General features: G+C 41.6%; 2 protein-coding genes across 3 annotated transcripts in view; one reads left to right on the top strand and one right to left on the bottom strand.

The window, feature by feature from the left end:
* Positions 1–355: 355 nt before the first annotated feature.
* coq5 (coenzyme Q5, methyltransferase) lies at positions 356–7,934 on the top strand. The gene is made up of 7 exons (XM_026188821.1): positions 356–560; positions 2,365–2,514; positions 2,603–2,827; positions 4,518–4,624; positions 4,786–4,874; positions 6,855–6,966; positions 7,393–7,934. The coding sequence occupies exons 1-7, from the start codon at positions 380–382 to the stop codon at positions 7,492–7,494; spliced, it is 966 nt and encodes a 321-aa protein (XP_026044606.1). The 5' UTR covers positions 356–379; the 3' UTR covers positions 7,495–7,934.
* Positions 7,935–9,579: 1,645 nt separating this feature from the next.
* Positions 9,580–21,322, bottom strand: part of znrf3 (zinc and ring finger 3) — a 65,185-nt gene continuing 53,442 nt past the window's right edge. The window contains exons 3-8 of one of the 2 annotated variants that reach the window (XM_026186148.1): positions 19,567–19,641; positions 16,749–16,880; positions 15,812–15,922; positions 14,442–14,609; positions 11,579–11,681; positions 9,580–11,497 (exon numbers count right to left, since the gene is read on the bottom strand). In XM_026186148.1, coding sequence (XP_026041933.1) covers positions 9,753–11,497; positions 11,579–11,681; positions 14,442–14,609; positions 15,812–15,922; positions 16,749–16,880; positions 19,567–19,641 — 2,334 coding nt within the window. In that variant the 3' untranslated portion in view covers positions 9,580–9,752. The remainder of the gene's footprint in view (positions 11,498–11,578; positions 11,682–14,441; positions 14,610–15,811; positions 15,923–16,748; positions 16,881–19,566; positions 19,642–21,322) is intronic. The other variant, XM_026186149.1, reaches the window with a different exon arrangement.

Raw genomic sequence — 21,322 nt, 5'->3', positions numbered from 1 at the left:
AAAACATATCGTAGAGAAAAAATATCTAATATCAAATATTTAATACACTGTACTACAAGGACACACTCTGATACAATATCCTTTCCATGAAAAAGGTTTAGCTGATACAATTTATACAATAAAGCAATTTGCATGGAGAACCCCACAGGACACTAAAATGCAGCTAAAGAGAAAATGTAGCCTGGCCAGCTACCATAAAAGTTTCCCTTCACCTGTGTTACATGAAAATTTCACAAAACCTGCATTAAACTATTATTATTATTATTATTATTATTATTATTACTAACGTATTTAGATTTTTGTAATATTGCTACTTAGAAAAAAAGACTACATTGTCGCCTACGAATGACGACATCCCGTGACATAACTGTCAGGCAACATGGCGGCGTCCGTGAGGTTGCTTGTCCGTCAAGCGATCCGACTTTCTCACAGAAACATCACCGTTACAGCCGCCGGGGTTTCTGCTCGGCCGTCCTGTCGATGTTTTAGCGAATCAGCCGAAGAAAGAAGTACGCATTTTGGTTTTGAGACCGTGTCGGAAGCAGAGAAGGCGAAAAGAGGTGAGCGACTGTGGAGCCAGTCTTCATATAAAAATCTCTCCATTTAATAGTTCGTTGCCTCTCTAGACATGTACAGACTTTGAAGCACGCGATATGAGGTCATTTTAGAGTCGTGAGGAACTGCTAGACAATTCGGCTAACCATTTATGTCTGAGGCAACATTCAGTGAACTTCTAAGTGTTTAAAGTGCGATGCCGTCAACTTTATTTATGATTATTTTCATAGTGACACCTTTAATATCCCACAGCATCCTGTCATACCAGCCCATATACATTTCCTCCTTCATAACATTCATGAAGCTTCCCTGTGGTCTTCCTCTTGTCCTCCTGCCTGGGTGCTCCATATTTAACATCTTATACCCAGTATATTCATATTCATCATATTTCACATGTGCAGACATGGGATGTCTGCACATGTGAAACCATCCCAACCCTACCTACCTCTATAACTCTCCAAAATTCCAAAAAGTCTCCCAAACTTTTGACCTGGGCTGACTTAGCAGAGCAATTTTATCACAGTCAACTGGAACTAACCTAAAAACTGAAACTAGATGTGAAAACAAACTAAACTTAAAAAAAAAATGTAGAGGTAATGGCCTTAGTTTTAGTGTCTGTTAGTTTGGTAACTTGGCCTGCTAGTCACCGAAAGACATTATATTATTATTGAGATGTGTACAATACTATGACACACTATGAGTTTGTCATAAGTTTTTATTGTAATATCTGCACTAATTTTCCTAAATCTTGCCTCTAATACATGCCTTTAATACAATAATAATTAAAGGACTAAAACTAACACTAACAACTAAATTAAAACTAAACATTTATTAAAATAAATAAATAAATAAAAACTAGACCTGAAACAAGGAAATCCACTTTGGAAAATAACTAAACTAAACTGAATTTAAAAACTAAAAGTTCAATGAAGAAAAAATCTAATTAGAAAATACAAAACTAACTATAACAACTCTGTAGCAGTCAGTAATTCCTGACTCCTTGTGCATTAGCTTGCCATATTATTGAGGGTAAAAATAAAAAATACACAAAATGACCTTCAATTCAATTCAATTTTATTTATATAGCGCCAAATCACAACAAAAGTCGCCTCAAGGCGCTTTATATTGTACAGTAGATCGCACAATAATAGATACAGAGAAAAGGAAAGTTTTAATCCTAATCTTAAAAGTAGAGATAGTGTCTGTCTCCCGAATCCAAACTGGAAGCTGGTTCCACAGAAGAGGGGCCTGAAAACTGAAGGCTCTGCCTCCCATTCTACTTTTAAATACTCTAGGAACAACAAGTAAGCCTGCAGAGCGAGAGCGAAGTGCTCTAATAGGGTGATATGGTACTACAAGGTCATTAAGATAAGATGGGACCTGATTATTTAAGACCTTGTATGTGAGGAGGTGGATTTTGAATTCAATTCTGGATTTAACAGGGAGCCAATGAAGGGAAGCCAAAACAGGAGAAATCTGCTCTCTCTTTCTAGTCGCTGTCAGGACTCTTGCAGCAAACCTTGAAGTGAAGGAGGAACTCACTCACATTGAGCTGCTACATTAAAACGAATAACTGTGATACACATACGCACTAACGCTCTGCTTTCTAAACTTTTTGGGGATATTCTTTTATTTCATTTGCACAGATTACTGATATTTCATATATGGACTATTTTGCATTGTATCACTAAACCACTGTATCATGTCATATTTGATGTCCAGGGTAGCTATGATAATATTATAGGTTACGTCATAAATCCTACCCCTATTCTATACCTCTTTCTTATTGTTTTTTTTTTTCTTTTTCAGTATATAAAGTTTTTGAGAATGTGGCACAGAAGTATGACATAATGAATGATGCCATGAGTTTGGGGATTCATCGACTGTGGAAGGACATGCTGCTGCATGCGATGCATCCGCAGCCTGGTGCTCGGCTCCTGGACGTGGCGGGTGGAACAGGTAAAACCGTTTGTGTGCGCTTCTGCGAAACATCAAACTGAAACATCTACTGGCAATACACATCTGTATTCCCTGTGATGATCTTCAGGTGACATTTCTTTCCGTTTCCTGGAGTACGTTCGCTCTCAGCGGGAGCGGCAACAGAGGCGGGCGGTACGCTTCGGCCAGACGCTGTCATTGCAGGACATTTCCAACAGCTACTCCACGATAGAGACGGACGGGCCCCGGGAGTCAACGGCTGTTGTCTGTGACATCAACAAAGAGATGCTCAAAGTGGGAAAGGAGAAAGCTGAGAGCTTGGGCATCACTGCTGGTAATCTTCTAAATGCAAAACTGCTTCAAGTGTCTTCAAGCTGGATACTCGGTCCCTGTGATTCTGTGCATGTACAGATCTCATCAGTAATAGGAGCCTTAGCCTCACTTTGGCTGAGTTGTTCTGAAGGAAACTGGCAATGTATGCTGTGTCACGTAGCCTCAGATGCATTATAACTGAGAAATCAACAGCTTTTCATTGATGAAAGCTGGCTTTGTGTCTGACAGAAGGAGAACTAACCATTCAGAATCAAAAGGTTAATGTGGAAAATACTGTTTTTTAATTTAAGATGTGCAAAAGTGTCACTAATATGTCTATAACATATTGTCATCAGCCTGGAGATAATACTTGAAATGCCTACAGTCTGTGAGATTTCAGAAATGGCTCTTGTAGAAATGAGGTTTGGTGCACAGTTTCCAAAGGTCATACCTTCTGATTCATTGGGTCTGATGCATAGCAGCAGTTCCTCAAATATTCATTCAAATGTGGTCCTGGTAATAGCTAAAATAGTAGATCACATATACAGATGAAGTTTTTGCTACCACAGCTCAATGAGATTTTCTCCTTTCTTGAAATCAGAAATGTCTGTTTGGGTTTGTTCTTCTCCGCAGTGATGCCAGTATTGAGTTGATCGTTGTGGTAGTTAAGCAAAAGTTTTGTTTGTGGATCTGTGGAGCCCAATATAGGACAGATTCTATGCAATTCCACCAAAAAAAGACTGATGCCAGTGCCAAAATGTTTACCACTGCTGTGGTCCAAAATTGAACCTGGAGTTGTTAGTGGCTTTTGGGCTAAGTCACAATTAAAAAAACAAACAAAAAAAAATATCAATGATTCAGAGATTCTCTTCATCATTTCCTTCCCACAGAAATTCCCCTACCTTCTGCTTGTAACTCTACATAATAATCGGTTCTCAAACCTGTCAAAATATCGTCTGGTTCTCAAAAGAAACCATGCAGAACTTATGGGGAAAAGGAGTTGTTCGAGAACGCTATCCAATCATTATACGTGTTTAATTGCATGTTCCGATGCAAGGTGGTGATTCCTGAGATATTTATCCCACCTGCATCCTCCCTGGAGCCGGAACAGTTGAACACATCGTACAGACCAAACTTCTGCATCATACTGGTTGGTTTGTTACAAAAGGCAACTCGCTGTTACGTACAACTGCGTTTTGGAGCATTTCCTTCACGTTGGTCGTCTTTCTTGTGGGACAGCCACAATTGCAGTGTATACCTGGCTTACGTCAGTGGAAAAAAGTTATTTGATTGTGAAATCTTGACAACAATGTCAACCTGACACCAGAGCAGAGGAGACGTATGCACGGAAATGCGTTTAAAGAAAAAAACCTGCGTTCACTGATATCAGATATAAGCATCCAGCTTTAGTGGTGGAAACACTGCAACTTGACTGTAAACACTTTTAGATCAAGTAAAACAAAATGTAAATTAAATTTGTGCCACTATTCAGCTTGAAACATTCTGCAAGTCATGGTGGTGGGAACGACACACAGGATACAGGAGATGCAAACAGTTTAATTATAAGTGTGGGAGATTTCTGTTCAGCCATGCATGACCCGAACAGATACACTGTAATTATGGCGGAGCTATTGGCATAAACTGTCACGAGGAATTGCAAACTGCCAATAACCCACAGAATTCATGCTTGTTTGCGTTTTCCTTTGTATCAGGTCTATCATGGGTGGTTGGCGACGCAGAGGAACTGCCCTTTGATGACGACCAGTTCGATATATACACCATCGCCTTCGGCATTCGAAACGTTACTCATATAGATCAGGTAAGTTACTTTTAACGGTCTTTTTATTTTCTGTTGCCAGTTAAATTTTATTTTTTACTAATTTATTCTCAGTTTAAATAAGAGATGAATCCAGCAGCTGTGTTTTTAGAGTAACATTTTTTTGTGTCCTTTGACATTAAATTAATAACTGGCTGTTTCAGGCACTGCAGGAGGCTCTGCGGGTCCTGAAACCTGGCGGCAGGTTTATGTGCTTAGAGTTCAGCAAAGTGACAAATCCCCTGTTAGCAAGGTGAGGAGGAGATGATGGCCTTGAGTGCATATGTAATATAAATCAATACTGTAAAAAATAGTCTTGCTGAAATGTTCATTTTCTCTATAAGAGATGCTTTTATGGTTTTATAAGTTTATATAATGTGATGAATATTGCTTAATTACAAGTCAGTTGACTTTTTCTGAAACTGCAGATGTAACAGACTAAATGAGCTCTTGCTGCCCTCTTCTGGTTCTCTTTAAGATAGTATGCATGCACTTAAGTAGAAATGGAGTTTTGGGATATTTAAAAAGAAGTTGAGAATCATCAGCTGATCATTGATCAGTTTGACTTGCAGACTGTTGACTTAAAGTTCAACAGATTTCAACACAAAGTGAAATGAGGCACTAGAACTGTGATTGCATGTGATTTAGAGGTTTTAGTTTATTGAAAAGTATAAATACATGATATTCACAAATGAACTCTGGAAAATCATATAAATCAAGAGTAAAGGATAATGTTTATTAAACATCTGTGAAATAAATCTGGTCAAGTAACAGCAAGTAGCAGAGGGGTTTGTTAATCACACACACACACACACACACACACACACACACACACACACACACAATCACCCCTGCCCACCTGAGTAGCCCTCATCTCCCAGGCCACTCATGCATGGACTCTACTCAAACCAAGTCCTTGCACTACTTCCAATGATAGATACCCTGACTGCCATTAGGTATCAGGATTAAACGAGTGTCAGACCTCACACTGTTGCAGTGGGTCCTGGCTCCCCCCTGGTGACGAAAAAGCTCAGTCTCATATGGCGAGAGTATCGAGGCAGTTCCTGGAGGAAGTGATACTATTGAGTAGAGATGGACCGATCCGATATTACGTATCGGTATCGGTCCGATACTGACCTAAATTACTGGATCGGATATCGGAGAAAAATAAAAAATGTAATCCGATCCATTAAATATCACGAAAGCACCTCACAAAACTTGCAACACGCCGTAACTCGCCTCAGAACGTCGGAGCAGTATGCATCACGTGATAGAGCAGCTGTGGCATGCGGGACCTGTCGGTGGTCTGGATAGCATTTGGAGCTTCGCTAGCAACCTGGCATTTCATCTCCGACAAAGTTATCCCCGAGAGAAGTAAAGCAAGTGTGTAAGTCCATCTCTGAATGTTTGTAAAGCATTCCCACGTTAAGCTTAACGAGCGACTGCCTCTCGCTCTCCGGCTGCTACTTCAATCGTGAAACTGCTAATGATCAGCTGATCGGCTTTTCTGTCGTGAGTCTCTCTTGTTTGTTTTTGGTCCACTTTGCGCCAGAAAGAGCAAACCAGCGGCTGAACAACAGCAGCACGTTTAAGCTTGATAAGCTGTTGTTACAATTTATTTAATATTACTTTCTACACCAGGATCTTTTTCTACGTAGCTGACGGCTGGTAACTGTGCAGGGGCGGATCTAGCAAAGTTTAGCCAGGGGGGCCGATAGGGCATTAACTGGGAAAAGGGGGCACAAAGACATACTTTTCTTTCTTATTCTCATTTAAAATGTCTCGCTTTTAATAAATAATTATCTGACACCCAAAGTTTTAATTTGATGTAAAATGAATAGAAGTCAATTACTGTATATAGTGACTATTAAGTCTAATATATATACCCTAGTAAGCTATAGTACATTTTCCTTTGGGAAGGTACCATCTGTGCAGTCTGCAATTTTGTTGAAGAAAGATGTTGAATCTATTTAATATTTCTTGAAAAATAATTGATTTCTGTGCATTTTTTTTCACACTGCATCAAATTAAGGTTGATTACGTTGATTAAGCATCATGAGGTGGAGCGTGAGGGGTGGAGTAGCCCCATGCTTACCTGACATGATTTGGTGCATCCAATTCTGTCAGGCTGCACCTCAGACTGTCCAGGAGCTCAGTGAAATGTGTAATTATGGGAGTTATTTGAGACTAACACTGGGTTCTAGTTCTGAGAGATTCCCGTTTTCTTTTTCAGGCTTTATGATGCGTACAGTTTCCAGATAATCCCAGTGTTGGGAGAGGTTATTGCTGGAGACTGGAAGTCTTATCAGTATTTAGTAGAGAGCATCCGCAAGTTCCCCAGCCAGGTAAGGCAGATTTATGGTCTGTATCTTATTTCTGTTATTTCTGCGCTTACTTTGATTACAGTTCTGAATTTCAAGTTCCCTTCTTAGATCTTTCATTCACATAATTTTTTCTGAAAGAGAGATTTGATTCATGATAAATGGCGTGAATTTGTTTATCTGAGTACTCGATTGTACTGGCACTGTTTGTCACATTTCTAAACCCTCTTTTAGTCTAAGAAAAAATTGACAGCATTTAAATGAGGTTACAGTGTCTTTAGTGCACATCAACTGATTGGATCTATATGCACAGTCACAGTATTAAACATCCACTCTGGAAAAGAAACAGCTGAAGCTTGTTATGTATTCACACTGTACTGCTGTGTGCATGTCTGTCACTTTGTGGATTCACTGTTAGTCATTGGTCCCCTTGTTCTTTTTCCTCTGCAGGAGGAGTTCAAATCCATGATTGAAGATGCAGGTTTCTATTGTGTGCAATACTACAATTTCACAGGTGGAGTTGTGGCTCTTCACTCTGGTTTCAAGCTGTGAGATGCACTCCGAATGCCTTCTGTAAAATATCGAATAAGTAAAGTCAGTTTCAGGCGTCTCTGCAGTATGACTGTACAGATTTTTCAGACTTGAGTTTTCTAGCTTGAGGCTTCCATCTGCTCATTGCAGAATGACCAAAGGTCAGAGAACATTTATGAAATCCAGAGGAATTATTATGAAAACTGCTCTTAATAGATCTCACTGTATGTGTACTTGTACAAATGACAAGATGATTTTTTTTTTTGGTAATGTGTTTTGGTGATGAATAAAAGCTAAAAAAGCTAATCATAATATCCAAATGGATTATTACCAAAGCTGCAAAAGGCACATTAATTACTCCTTATAATGAAGCTCTTAGAATTTAAACCACTGACTTTTTGCACAAAATAAGAAAACATTAATATAGAGTGCACATGATGAAAAGCAGGACACCACAACATTAGTTACTTGAATAAAACTGTATATTTTACATATCTTTATACACTTTAATTACAAAACTGTATGGTACTAAAGTTTTAAAATCAGTTTTTTGGTCAGAGAAGATTTAATCGTCTTTTGTGCAATTACCATGTATATACAAAGTCTCATGTTAGTGATTTTCCTCAAAATAAAAAGCAACTCAAATGTTCATACACTCGGAACATAAGACATGGCTTAAAGATAAATATATTAGTAAATAAATATTCAGAGAACATATTTCCATTTATGAAATGTGTTTGCTATACAGGTACAGAAATATACAGATTGATTTCTAGCCTTTTTTTTTTTTAAACATTTGTAATAGTAATGACAGAAAATAATTATATTCTTAAAAAATATTAATTTTTGTACACATTTTTTAATCTTAAGTGCTAGAAACAATAACAAAAACAAAAAAACTTAAATAGTGACTCAAGTACCCCAAAATGTTATATTTGCAGTAGGTACATATCTCTATGCAAAAGGCAAGATTAGATTCTCACTTGATTACAGCACTGGGTTAACTTATAAATAGGGTTATTTCAGGTTTTCCTCTGTGTAGAGAATGTGTATATTTCATAGAAACAGTATTAAAAACAGTCTGCAGGACAAACAGAAAGGCATGAATGACAAGCAATGATATCGCAAGTATGTATTATGCACAGCACGATTCAAACGGATACACTGCGGTACTTATAACTGCATCATTCAAAAAGAAAAGTCACAGTACAAATAAGGAACCCTTTTAAAAGATGAGTCTTTTCCAGCTACTTTCCTTTGGCCTTTTGATACATGCTAGAACCTTTAAAGATATTTAATAGAGCATGTTTCATTGTGGAAATCGGGTAAGTGACAAAAAAAATACACTTTTAAGGGCTTCCAAACATTAAGTAGAGTGCTACACTCTATGTTTGAATCTATTGACCCCGAGACACTCGCTCTGGTCTGAAGTTTAACGAAAACCTGTGCAGTGTCTAGATATTGCTACAAATAGCTTCCCAGCCCAGCATAAGGCTTGCCACGTTGCTCTGGCATCTCTCATACAGGTAGGCCACAACTGGACAGAAATGCAATGCATAAAACAAATTCTGTGTATTGACCAGTGTCAGCCTTGCATTCACATTTCTATGCAATTTTCTGTAGTTATACATAGCTTTTTTTTTTTCTCCATGGAGAAATGAGTGGGTCACAAATACCTAGAAAGACCCATTTCCCTGCTTGAAAACAGTTTAAAATAAAACAATCATGTCTTTCTGTTTTGGTATTGGTAGCTAAGTCCATAAAATCTACTTGACTTGGTGGATGAAGCTTTAAAGGCAGTGGTCATGTGCACAAATATGCAAAATGTATATGTAGATGCGGATAGTGTACTTATGTGTAAAAAAAAAAAAAAAAATCAGATTTCTAGAGCTGGCACATAAAAACAAAACTGAGTTGAGATTTTATTAAAAACTGGGCCCAGATTGCAAACCCTTCATGGCAGCAGGAAGTCTTCAAATAGATGCCAATACCAACCCAATTGAATTTTCAGTTAACAACCTCCATCCATGTGTGTAGTATCATTTGTGGCCACAGGAATGAACTTATATATATATATATATATATATATATATATATATATATATATATATATATATATATATATATATGAATGACAGGCCATTTCAGTAGAAATCCACACAATCTAAGATGATAACATTCAGTGCTCAGAGAGCAAGGCTAGAACAAGGCAACTGAGGGTTTCAATGATTGACTGACACGGTACCACATACATTGTCCCATTCTTTCAGGACTCAGGTTCATATGCCCAAACCTCCCTCATATGTTGAAGTACTGCTTCCCAGTACAGTGGGGCTTGCAGAGAGCTGAGGGTGAAACAAAGCCCTGGTCTCCTCCTCTTGAAGGTATGGGTGACCTCTAAACTGTCCTGAGGTGAAGTACCTGTCCGTGGGCTCACGCTGCTCCCCTGTCCGCAACTCCGTCTCCACTGTGACACTGACTGGTAATAAACTGCTCTGGGTCTCTGCCCCTGTACCCGATTCACAATCTGTGTCCTCAGGAATAATGGGTATTCTCTGGTTGAGTTCGCAGCAGCCCTGTCCTGAGCAGGCCTCTGAGTCTGCGTGTGCATACTGCACATTAACAGCGTAGTCCTCAGTATAACGCCCTGCTGTGGCCCTGTGGACCTTCATCTCTTTGTAGAAGCAGCAAGGCAGCCCTTCATAGCTCACCTGCTCAGAGGAAGGGCACAATTGCTCAGAGGCAAAGTAGTTCTTGGAGGTTGACCCCTGGAAGTCCATTTCCCTGTGACAGCGTTCGGAGGCAAGACGCCCTGCTTGGTCCAAGTCCTGCCCTTTGCACTCAACATTGGGCGGAAGCACCTCAAAACAGCAGCTACAGGCTGCGGCCCCGAGCTCCCCCGACTCCTCTTGTGCCCCCTGTCCCCTGTCACCTCCGGCAGCCTCTGAAGCCCCGGCTGAGGTAGTACTATTTTTGCTGTTCTCCCTGGGTTCCAGTGATGAGCGACTGCTATAGTTGGGCTCCAAACTGCAGTTGGAGAGATGGTCCCCCGTGTTATATCCTGAAGCTCCAGCTGGGAGCTGGAGGCAGTCATGTCCCAAGGGTGCAGGGGAAGATGAGTCCTCAGCTGAAACTGTGTTGCAAGCCGTAGCTCCCGCTTCCCCCCCGGAGCCCCGACACGGACTCTTGCTCCGGTAAACGTAAGGATCGTAGTCGCTGCTCAGTGAGCTGCGGAAAGTAGAGCAGCTACCGTAGACCCCCTGGTTGCTGACTTCAGTACAGTCCAACATGGAGTCACTGGAGGAACAATGGCACTGGCCAGAGCTGCTGCTGCTGCTATCACTGCCAGGACAGTCAGCGAGGTAGCCGCTGCACACTGAGCGGTGCCCGTGATAGCAGCTAAGGCCAGAAGTGCTGCCATTATCAGCTATCCTTGAAGAAGACGCAGGTGCCATGTGTACCACCGTGGGGTACAACAGCCCTTGCTGAAAAGCCCTGCTGTGGTGGCTCTTGTGGACCCCTCCTCCACCAAGCTGCCCTGGCACAGCAGATCCTTGGCCACCATCAGGAGGTTGAGGGAAAGTCAGCCCCTGAAAGTAGTAGTGCTGGTACATGGTTTCATACTGCGAAAAACAGGCTGCCCGGGAGAAGTTGCGATTATGGATTTTGGGTCTTTTAAACGTAACATGATGAGGCTGTGAAGGGTAAGCAGGGGGTCCACGGTGCTCTAATCCACAGTGGTGAGGGTTGATTGAATGCTCCAGGAGAGTGGGGTGGTAGCTCCGGAGAAAGGCCGACGTCGATTGGGGTGGGTACAGACCTTGGGGATCTGGGTGCTGGTCCACAGTGAGCACCGTGATTGGGTTGCCATGCGGGTCCATGCTGGTTCTAGTTGGGTAAGCTGTCACCTGACCAGCACGGTGCACCCTTCCCGGGTAATGAACTGGCAGGACCACTCGTTGCCTGCCATGGACTGGATTGCCGGGGTCCATGCATGCTGGTCCTGGATTTCCCTTCTTTTGCTCTGTGATGACAAATAAAACAACATTAAGAAACATTTCTAAAAGGGACCCTCAGCATAACCAGAGGTTGAACATCAACTCACCAATGATGTTGTGTCTGCAGTGGGGACAGGTGTGATGTTGGAGCAGCCAGGGGTCGACACATTTCTTATGAAATCTGTGGGCACAAGGGATAACCCGCAGCTCCTGCAGGAGAAAATAAAAAATTCAGCAGTTAATCTTCATGCACTGTCAAAGCACAAACAGCAGCAAATACAGCAATGAAATATATCAAAAGCATGCTCTTATTTTTAATTACGCTGATATAATCTTTTTAAATCTCATAATACTGTCCGATAAATAATTCATTCTAGAAATATTTTAAAAAACATTCAATATATCTGGTTTGTGTCAGTGGTTAAAAAAAAATCAAATGATTAATGTAAAAAATAAATAAATAAAATTAAAAAAATCAAACACCCAAACAAGTCATTTAGTTTTTGGGGGTTTTTCTTAAACCCAGTTAAGACATTTTCAACATTTTCAAGCCAATTAATTTCTTACCAATAAGTCATTCATATGTATATTGCATTAAAGGAGTCCTAATATCTTGATGCATGCTCATGTTCGTACTTTCCAACGGAGAAATGTTTTTGGTCTCCACAAAGAAAGAAAGTCACATGGAACAGTGACGAAACGTTTCTCCGACAGAAAACATCCTGATGAGCAGAATCAGCTTTCAGGGGTTTCAAGCTCCATATGTCCATCCTTGGTTACTAAAAGAGTGACTGCAGTATAAAAAGATTTCCTCATTTTATCTTATACTCGGCTGTGATGCAGGAAACAAGCCATTTATTTCCATTTACCCACCCTTTAAGCCAGCGTTCCCCTGATTCCTTTAATACAGCTATCATCTAATTGGCTGCTGCTTGCAAACAAAAGATTTGAACGGCAGGTGGGTGGGGGCGTTGTATTTATAGCTCTGTCCCTAAGATGACCATATTAGCGATAAACCCATCCTCTCTGACATCATACAAAGCCTAGAGACAACTTGCACATACTCTGATAACATTATTTGAAACTTCCCATGTATCCAACAGGTCTCCTTTAAAAACACATTTTATATGTATTATTTCATAGTTGCAGTTGTATTATATATGCAGAAAAGTTTAAGTGTGAATTAATGTGAACTTAAGAGAAGCCTGGTGTCCAGAAGGTGGCAGCAAAGCTACACTGAACTGTTATCGGTTGATCGTGAGTCTAATTGACTTTTTAAAACTAACTTGACATCATGGGACAAACACAATACTCACACCACAGTAAAATGCAACTTTAATGCTCAATGAAGCCACGTTTTCAAACAAAGCAGGCTTTTACTCATACACCATTAAATATGATAATTTTCCATTTGAAGAATTCCAAAGTATTAAACTAGGAGCACTCCTTTCACTGCCACAAATACTTTACTGTGTGGCTTAATATGACTCATCTTTAGGCTCTTTTGTTGCTTGGTTCACTGCTCAAAAACAGCTTTGATGCCATTCAGTCTTTTATATCGCCACTTCCTCTGTGCAATCCTGGCGCCATGCTTTGTTCTGTTTTCTTCTCCTCCTTACCGAAGACACACATAACCACAAACTCTCGCGCACACACACACACACACCACTACGTCCCTTCTGGGCACTGGGGTTTGTCCCCCCCATCATCGTTGAACGAGGATGAGCAATGCTCTTACTGTAAATCTACAAAGATTAGGATACATAATTTGACAATGACTCCTTGAAGGATTAAAGAAGGCCACAATGCGAAAACAGGAAGCCTAATCACAATCCAGTGCACTCTGGGTACCCTTATCTCTCCAGGTGCTCTGAAAGACTGAGCTAAACATCTAAAAAGGTAGCGGAAAGCGTGTCACTAAAGATCGCAGGACTGCGGTCCCCGAGCACATCAGGGGGACTTCCATTCCATTGTCCATAAAAACTGCATTATGTTTCATGTCAACAGAATATGCAATGAAAAGAAAACAAACGAGGCGGGTGGATGACCGCTTTAGCACGACCAGAGTTAAGCATTCTGACTCCCATATGGTTCACTTATGCCTGCGTGAACCTTGAAGCGTTTAAAAGCATCCATCTCAATGCAGATGTTTTACATTAGTCCTGCGTTTGTGTTGAACTTTTCGGTGTTTTGCAAAGTGTCACTCAAACTGTTAGTCTGGACTGCATTATTATGCATTTTGCTTTAACAGTTTGAAATATTCTCATTTTAAAAAAATCTGATTTAAAGAAACAAAACGTGTCGGCAGTTATCAAATAAAAGTGCTTTGCTTTGTTACAAGCAGACAACATTCAGCACAGTCTTTCCTAATCCAGCTTTGCTTTATTTTCTTCCCTTTCATCCATGGTCATCTTTTTATTTGTGCAGATTTATAACATTTTGCTCAGTTTTATTATCAATTTCTCAGTTTTAAAAGACATTGGGGCGACCGTGGCACTGGAGGTTGGGAAGCGCATGTGTAACCGGAAGGTCGCCGGGTTCGATCCCCGGGCTCTCTGTCCTGGTCGTTGTGTCCTTGGGCAAGACACTTTACCCTACTGCCTACTGGTGTTGAGAGGGGCCAGAGGGGCCGATGGCGCAATATGGCAGCCTCACTTCTGTCAGTCTGCCCCAGGGCAGCTGTGGCTACAACCGTAACTTGCCTCCACCAGTGTGTGAATGTGAGAGTGAATGAATAGTGGTATTGTAAAGCGCTTTGGGTGCCTTGAAAAGTGCTATATAAATCCAATCCATTATTATTATTAAACAGTGCTACACGCAAAGAAAGTTTGATTGATTGATAATATGGTCTGTCACGAAGGCGGCCTAAAAAAAAAAAAAAAAACAACCTATGTGAAGCTTCAGAGAAGTGAAATAACTCCTTCATTCCTTCCAGATTTCAGGGTACCCCAGGTAAAAAACTCTTCTTACCTCACCATCGATGTACTTCTCCAGACAAATGGCACAGTCAGAGGTGGAGCTGCTGCTCAGCGAATCAGAGGCTCCGCAGCTGCTCTCGCGCTGTCCCTTGCCTTTGGCCTTGAACTTTCTTGTCTCCATCTTTTCCAGAGCCTGGATGGCCATTCTGTTCATCGAGCTCTGTGGAGAGGAGGGTGTGGCACAGTGTCAGAGGGGGTAGCAGCACATTTGAGACCAACATCTGACTTTTGCACGACCTTTCGAAGCAAAGTTGACATAAAAGCTGAGATGAGCGATTTCAAAAGAAATTCCATTAAAGTGTCTACACATTACTGTTGGCAAGTGTGTGTTTTGGGGGGCTGACATCATGATTTAACACTTCTCCCTCTGACACAGTGCATCATTTTGCAATATTTCACTGATGCATGAGCATCTTTCTGGTTTTAATTCCCTGTCCTCGTTTCATCTTTTAATTTGCTTTGCGTCGCCTTAAAATTGTTACTTATTAGGAAATGTTGACTGATAAGTCGGCACGTACAGAACTGCCTACTAGGATTAAACTAAATGACTCGTGTGGAGCAGACATTGTGATTTATAGTACTGAGTGCCTAAACTGATGGTGCATCACTTGTTTACAAGACACGGTTATTTATGCTCTGGCTTAACTAAATCACGTCTCCACAGGGTATTATCCCAGGTCACAACCCACACCCTGATTAGCAAGAGAGCAATGAATTTGGGATGAAAGGAATTCCCATCACAGGGTTAACAAACAGAAAACACGAGGACTTTAAAAGTTCAGGATTTTCCGTCTGTTAATTAACTCGAGTCGCGCGAGGACGATCCCTTGAGGAATCCTTCATTAAAACCAAAAAAGTAACGTAATGGATTTACAGTTACTGTTTAAGCAATATTTACACCACAAGCAGTTCATTAATTCTTCACATTTTGAGAAGGAAATGGTTGTTACGTGTGATAAATCCGCCCTCGGTGTGAGGCGAGTTCACTTAATTAACCACCAAACGAAGTCACGACCACGTCGACAGGTTTTACGCGCCGTCATGACATCTCTGTACGCTTGGCTCCTCCAGCCAGCCTCGCATCAGCATTAACTGAATGCTAATCCTGATTCATGCACCCGACGTAAGCCTCCACCGAGAGCTTTTTGTCGGCACAGAAGGGGAATCAATCAGCGGCAGAGCTACTGTCGCCTGACGCAACGCCTCCAACTCCCACTAAAGTCGTGCTGACTGGAAAAACAAGGCACGGCGTTGTATATCTGGGTGTGTTTTCAGCACGACGCTGGCATACGTTTGGTTGTGACACACACAGACTGGCATATTATGAAACAGTTTCTCAAGTTATTTGAGCTCCTCACTAACCTGGCTTCTTCTCTGCTTCAGTTTGATCTTGATGAGCAAAATGAGGCAAACCAACGACACCACCACGAAGAAGGCCAGAAAGATGCCCATGTCAAAATACTCTGTGGGCTGCTGTGGAAAAAGGAAAGCAACAGAAACACATGCGTCTCGTTAAAAGGGTTATTTCATCGTATAAAGACTTGCATTTAAAAGAAAGAAAATTCCATTTACTGGCATTTCGACATATTTGATTATAGTTTTTGTTACTTGCTCAGCAGACCAGAACACGCAAAGCTGTGACTCATTCGCCGCTCAATGCAAATAATATAAAATGCGACCTTCATGCATAATTCAGTGGCGTGTTAAAGAACAGATACGTGGATGATTATACATGCTGGCCAGTTCACTTTGCCATGTGCATCACTGTCTTCTCACTCTGTCAGTAATTTGCACAGGTTCGAGCTACAACTACACAGTTGAGACCATTCTGCAGACTAGAGCTTAAACGAGTCAGTAGCAATAATAATACGGTTTGTTTTTTTTACTACACTGCTACACTACTGCTCCCTGAAAAGTCTCTCTCATCACCAATCCTTTCTCTTGAGGTTTCATTATGTCAAGTTATTTGACCTCAAAGTGTGCAGGTCTCTTATCAAATATTCCAAGCAAACAAACAGCTCTTTGAACGGCTGATATTAATCTCTCAAAGTGCTGCGAAAAAGTCTTTGGCCTCGGGGCAGCAAAGAGCAGAGAAGAAAGGAAAAGGGGTCAGATTTCACAGCTGGAATTTTCGTTTGTCTTCACATCCAAAGCTTCTCTGCGCTGTTTTGCCGCGTGGGCCTCACAAACATGTTCACCTCATCCCCAAGTTCCTCACATGCGCCTGAGATTTGTCCCACACACATGCACTCCATCTACACTGAGCGATTTTGAGGGTTTTTTGTGAGTAAGCACTTACCCTCGGTGGTCTGTGTTGTATCCGAGCACGGGCCACTTTCTGCTTGTTGACGATGTTCATCAGTTTGACGGCGTCGTTGCCCTTCACGTAAACCACCGGCCGCTTCAAGGGATCCTCAGCAACCTGGTTGAGCTGAAGAGGAGACGGAGAAAGAAGACACGTGAGACACAGGCCTCTTGTTTTCTAACTAAATTAGACCGGTTTTGTAATTTTGACATGAAAGCTGTCGTGTTCAAAAGGGACCTGTTATGCACGGCCAAGGTTTTAAATAATGCGGTCTGTCTATGTAGAACTCCACATTTACAGGTTTTTTTGTGGCCCTGTATGAGCACAGATGCCCCAGCCACCTTCTTCTTGCAACGTGCAGCCAATCAGAACAAAGCTGGTTAAAGGAAGGGATAAAGTAACTAATATAGTTTGTTTCCAATAACATATCTACTGAGAGGGTGGCACCAAAGCACTATGTCACACACAATGATAACTTCAATGTCCGACCTCGTGTGAAGACAATGAGAGAAACTCACATTAGCTGAACGTTACTGTTTAAGGCTTTCTTATATGTAGGTTATTTTTAGATGATCAAAAAAAAAAAAAAAAAAGCATCTTTCTTTTTTTTTTTTCCATAAAACATGGACGTAGCTTTCCAGTGTTGTTCGTGGCGACAGCTATGGTTCCAATCAGAGCTCTGGTCCTAAAGAAGTGTGGGTGAACCTCTTTCTGTACTGACCCTGTAAACACTTTACTGTTGAGCTTATGCACTCGGTCACTAGTTTTCAGTCTATTTTGTAAATCTCGGTTATTCTGTTTCATAATGGAGGATTATCTGTGGTATTAGTCAATCGCAAGTTAACCGATAAGTTTGTGCTTTCACAGTCAGAACTACCCTTCCTCCTTAATTAGTGGAAATAGCGGATCCCTCGTCTCCAGGGGACGCCACAGTGGGTCGCTCCGCATGTTTTGATTCAGGCAAAGTCTTAAGCCAGATCCCCTTCCTGTCGCAAACCCCAGGGGAGATGTGTGTGTCTGTCTGGAATCAAAGCAGACCACTGCAATATGGAGGTACGGACAGGTTGAACCTTTGTTTTTTTTTTAGCTCCATTATAGTTTTAATTTCAAGCTGTTTTTATATATGTAGAAACAGTTCATGGAAAGGGTTGCTTGAGGGTTGCTTGAGCTGAAGTTTGGTCTGTGGATATTAAACCTTGAGCTCAAATGCATTTGTGTCAAATATGCAAAAATGAGGCCTTTTTAATTATACCTGGGACTGATTGTTCTTTTTTATTCAACTCCAACAATTTTAAACCACTCTCTGGTGGATTGTTCTAGACCAATTAATATATGTAGTGTGAGACAAAGAGGATATGAGGCAAAGAGAAACCGGTGACCTTTGTGAATGTAAAAAGTTTTAAACTTTTCCCAGCTGGGAAAAATGACCTATAGGCCCGAGACATGGAAACTGCGGCCACGTTTGCCAGAGGGAGTAGGAGGAAATAGTCAGTGAATAGTATGTTCTGGCTTTTGAGTCAGTTGGCATACTCCTTTACTCCTCCTCGCCCTCTCTGTTCTTCCCGCTCGTCTGCTGGTTGGAATCTGTAATTTGAAAAGCCCAAGGGAAATACCGAAGATATATTCACATTGCTATTTCTTCTGCTGTCGTCATGTTCCCCAGTGAATTACTGTATGTTCTGGTTTAAAAGTATAGATGCTGAAACTTTTGATCTCCCGCTTGATTCTGGTGAGCTGCTCTTACTCTGAGAAACGATTCCACTGCAACTCGAGTTTCCCCTTTAACAAGTAATGCCCCAATAAAAACTAGCTAAAAATAAAAATACAGTACACAAGCACAAAGTTAACCATAAACTTAACTTTTCCCAAAACAAAACTCCAAGTGGCACTTGGCCCCACATTACAGTATAAACAGAGGAAAAAGGAGGTCAAGTACATTAAGTTTATAAAGCTTCTCCTAATTTTGGCCCCAGGACCTTAATTCTCTTTAAGCTCCTCCTCCCTGCCCCTTGGCCTTGTGACTCCTGTCTCTGCTGATCGGGCTGCTCTGACTGGAAAAGCCTCTCGGGGGAATTTAACACAGCCGCCTAGCGCTGCCTTTCATGTGGTCTGCGCGCAATCCCTTTTATCTCTCAGCTACGCGCTTTATGATCCGGCAGCAGAGAAGAAGAGGCGAGGAGAGAGGGAAAAAAAAACCCTGCAAGTCCAGGCCTGGTGTGGCAGGAATGAATACCACAGGAGAATTCTTGCGACAAAGGCGTTCAAGAGGAGCAACTCGAGTATTATACCTCTTAACGGCAGAGACACGGGAGTCAGGAATACTGTCTCGATTTGTGTGACAAGAGATATGCTTTCTTACTTTAGCCTGTGCTCCCCTAAACTTGCACTCAAAGAACGCTCTCAGGAGGTGAGGTAAAGTATGCTACCTGTGCAATTGTGAGCTCAACAGAGTTTGGTCATGGTCTAGTGAAAGCTGAACCTGGATATCAATTTTCAGTCCTCACAGAGTGTAGTGCACTCCTCCAAACACAAGTTGGGAGAGATGAAAGGCCCGGAATGGCTGAATGCGCGAGGCTGATCCGCGTGCTTTTGAACAGAACTAAAGATAGAAAGATCATTGTTTGTACACACACACACACACACACACACACACACACACTCATACACTGCCAGCCAGAAGGGCAGGGCAAGCTGCTAAGCTTCATTCAGAAATGAAAAGCGGAGAGTCTTTCACGGAGAGACCGAGACAGATTAGACCGTTTCAGTGCTGTTGAGAGCGTGAATGCCGGAGTAATTCTCTGTGTGTACAAACCTGGTCGATGGCATCCGGATTCTCAGATACATCAAAGATGACGGCTGTGGCTCCCCGCTGCACCGCTCTCTTTGCCTGCCAACACAGAACAAAGTAATCATTAGATATATTGAGGAAAAATAGCTGGGGAATGCATAATCATACCGATAAAGACACTCAACTCCCAAAGTTGGATTTCACATTTTACTCAAGGCCACTAGAGGGAGTTCTCTGCCCGAGTGTAACCTTCACACACATTATCTGAAGCGAGAAAACGAGAAGGAAAAATTAAATCGAACAGATGAGACGTAAACAAGCCGGGGACAACATTTGCTTGGATGCACATGTGGCTTTCTCCACCATGATGTCATTCCACGTATATCTGCGCCATATTAAGTTAATAATACGACAGAGACTTAAACACTTCCATAAGGAACTAACGCATGCACAGCTCCATGTGATGCAACTCTGCTGTGCAGGTTTAGAAAAGTTAAATAAAGTTATCATGGATTTCCTGCTGTTAAAACTGTGAGCTCCTTTCATCTGAGAGGGGGGAAAGTCATAACACAGAGGCCTTTTGAAGAGTTCTGCTAAAGGCAAAAGATAAAGGAAATGCTTGGATCTGCAGAACCCTGAGTATCTCCTTGCAGAATCCAAATTGGCTTCCCCTCGTCAGGGAAAAAAAAAAAAAAAAATAGTTCCTTTATCTTAACTCCTGCCTTCCCCTACAACCCGTTCTCACCCCGCCTGATTCACGGTGCCCTATTTAGACAGCGTTTTGATGTCTACACTACATGATCTAAAAGAGCGCGGCTGGATCATATCCTGGTATTATCAAGTGCCCTTGGGCTCTTGCCAGCGTTCTTCATAACTGGAGGGAACAGGGACGGGGGGTGAAGATCAAAGTGACAATGTACAGTGCTGTGACTCCGCTGCCGACTGGCTGCAGAGTGTCACCGCTCCACTCTGCAGGCACGGAGGACGGACACGGAGTGGGGACAGGGAGCGGTGGTATGTGCGGGGGAGGCACAATTGCTCTTTTCCTAACATATCATGTTGATTTCTGAGGTAACAACATTCAACAATGGGATGTTGAGCAACTTTCAACATCATTTGTCAAAAGGGCAGCCATGTAGTTCAGTAGAAAGACCACCGTGGGTCTCAAAAAGGCCCTCAGCGCTCCTCAAATCAAAGGCTTGTAAAGCCCTCGGTGCGCTATTCAAGTTTTATTTGTCGAATTGGTAGCTATATGGCACATCATGTCACAAAGGCTTCAACTGACAATAATTGCTGACTAATTTATCAATTACTTGTCATGAGTGAGTCTATAGGATGGCAGAGAATTGTAAAAACAGGCCACTAAAGGTCCTGTGTAAAAATGAGGAGTGAAGAAAAGTAAAAAGGCTTTTAAATTCAAAATAATCCATTATTTAATATCATTTTTGTGACTTTACCCTAGATTAGCTTTTCTACAGGATGCTTGCGTGACACTCTTAAGTTTCCGGTGTTTCCTGAGTCTGTAGGAAGGTGGTAATGATTAACATAGCTGTCCAAGAACAAGCAGGTGAAGTTAAAGCAAGTTTGAAATAAACTTTTTCCAACTTAACTGGCAGCTTTTAATTCCTTTACACAGTCCACTGCTACTATTTGCATTCACAGCAAATAATGAAACTGTATAGAATAGTTAGATTTTCAGTACATGGGCTTATTTTACAGCACAGGGGAAGAAAAACAAAAGGAACAAAAGTCCTCTGATGGGGGGGGCTTGACTCTGAGT

Source organism: Astatotilapia calliptera, chromosome 12, assembly GCF_900246225.1.
Source record: "Astatotilapia calliptera chromosome 12, fAstCal1.2, whole genome shotgun sequence".
In the NCBI taxonomy this organism is placed as follows: domain Eukaryota; kingdom Metazoa; phylum Chordata; class Actinopteri; order Cichliformes; family Cichlidae; genus Astatotilapia; species Astatotilapia calliptera.
This window is presented reverse-complemented; position numbering and strand designations above follow the sequence as displayed.

Excerpts from the sequence above, each read along its gene's own strand:
- coq5 (XM_026188821.1), top strand. The coding sequence starts at position 380 with ATGGCGGCGTCCGTGAGGTTGCTTGTCCGTCAAGCGATCCGACTTTCT. Across the intron at positions 561-2,364 it reads AGCAGAGAAGGCGAAAAGAG|TATATAAAGTTTTTGAGAAT; the intron begins GTGAGCGACTGT and ends TTTCTTTTTCAG. Across the intron at positions 4,875-6,854 it reads ACAAATCCCCTGTTAGCAAG|GCTTTATGATGCGTACAGTT; the intron begins GTGAGGAGGAGA and ends TTTCTTTTTCAG.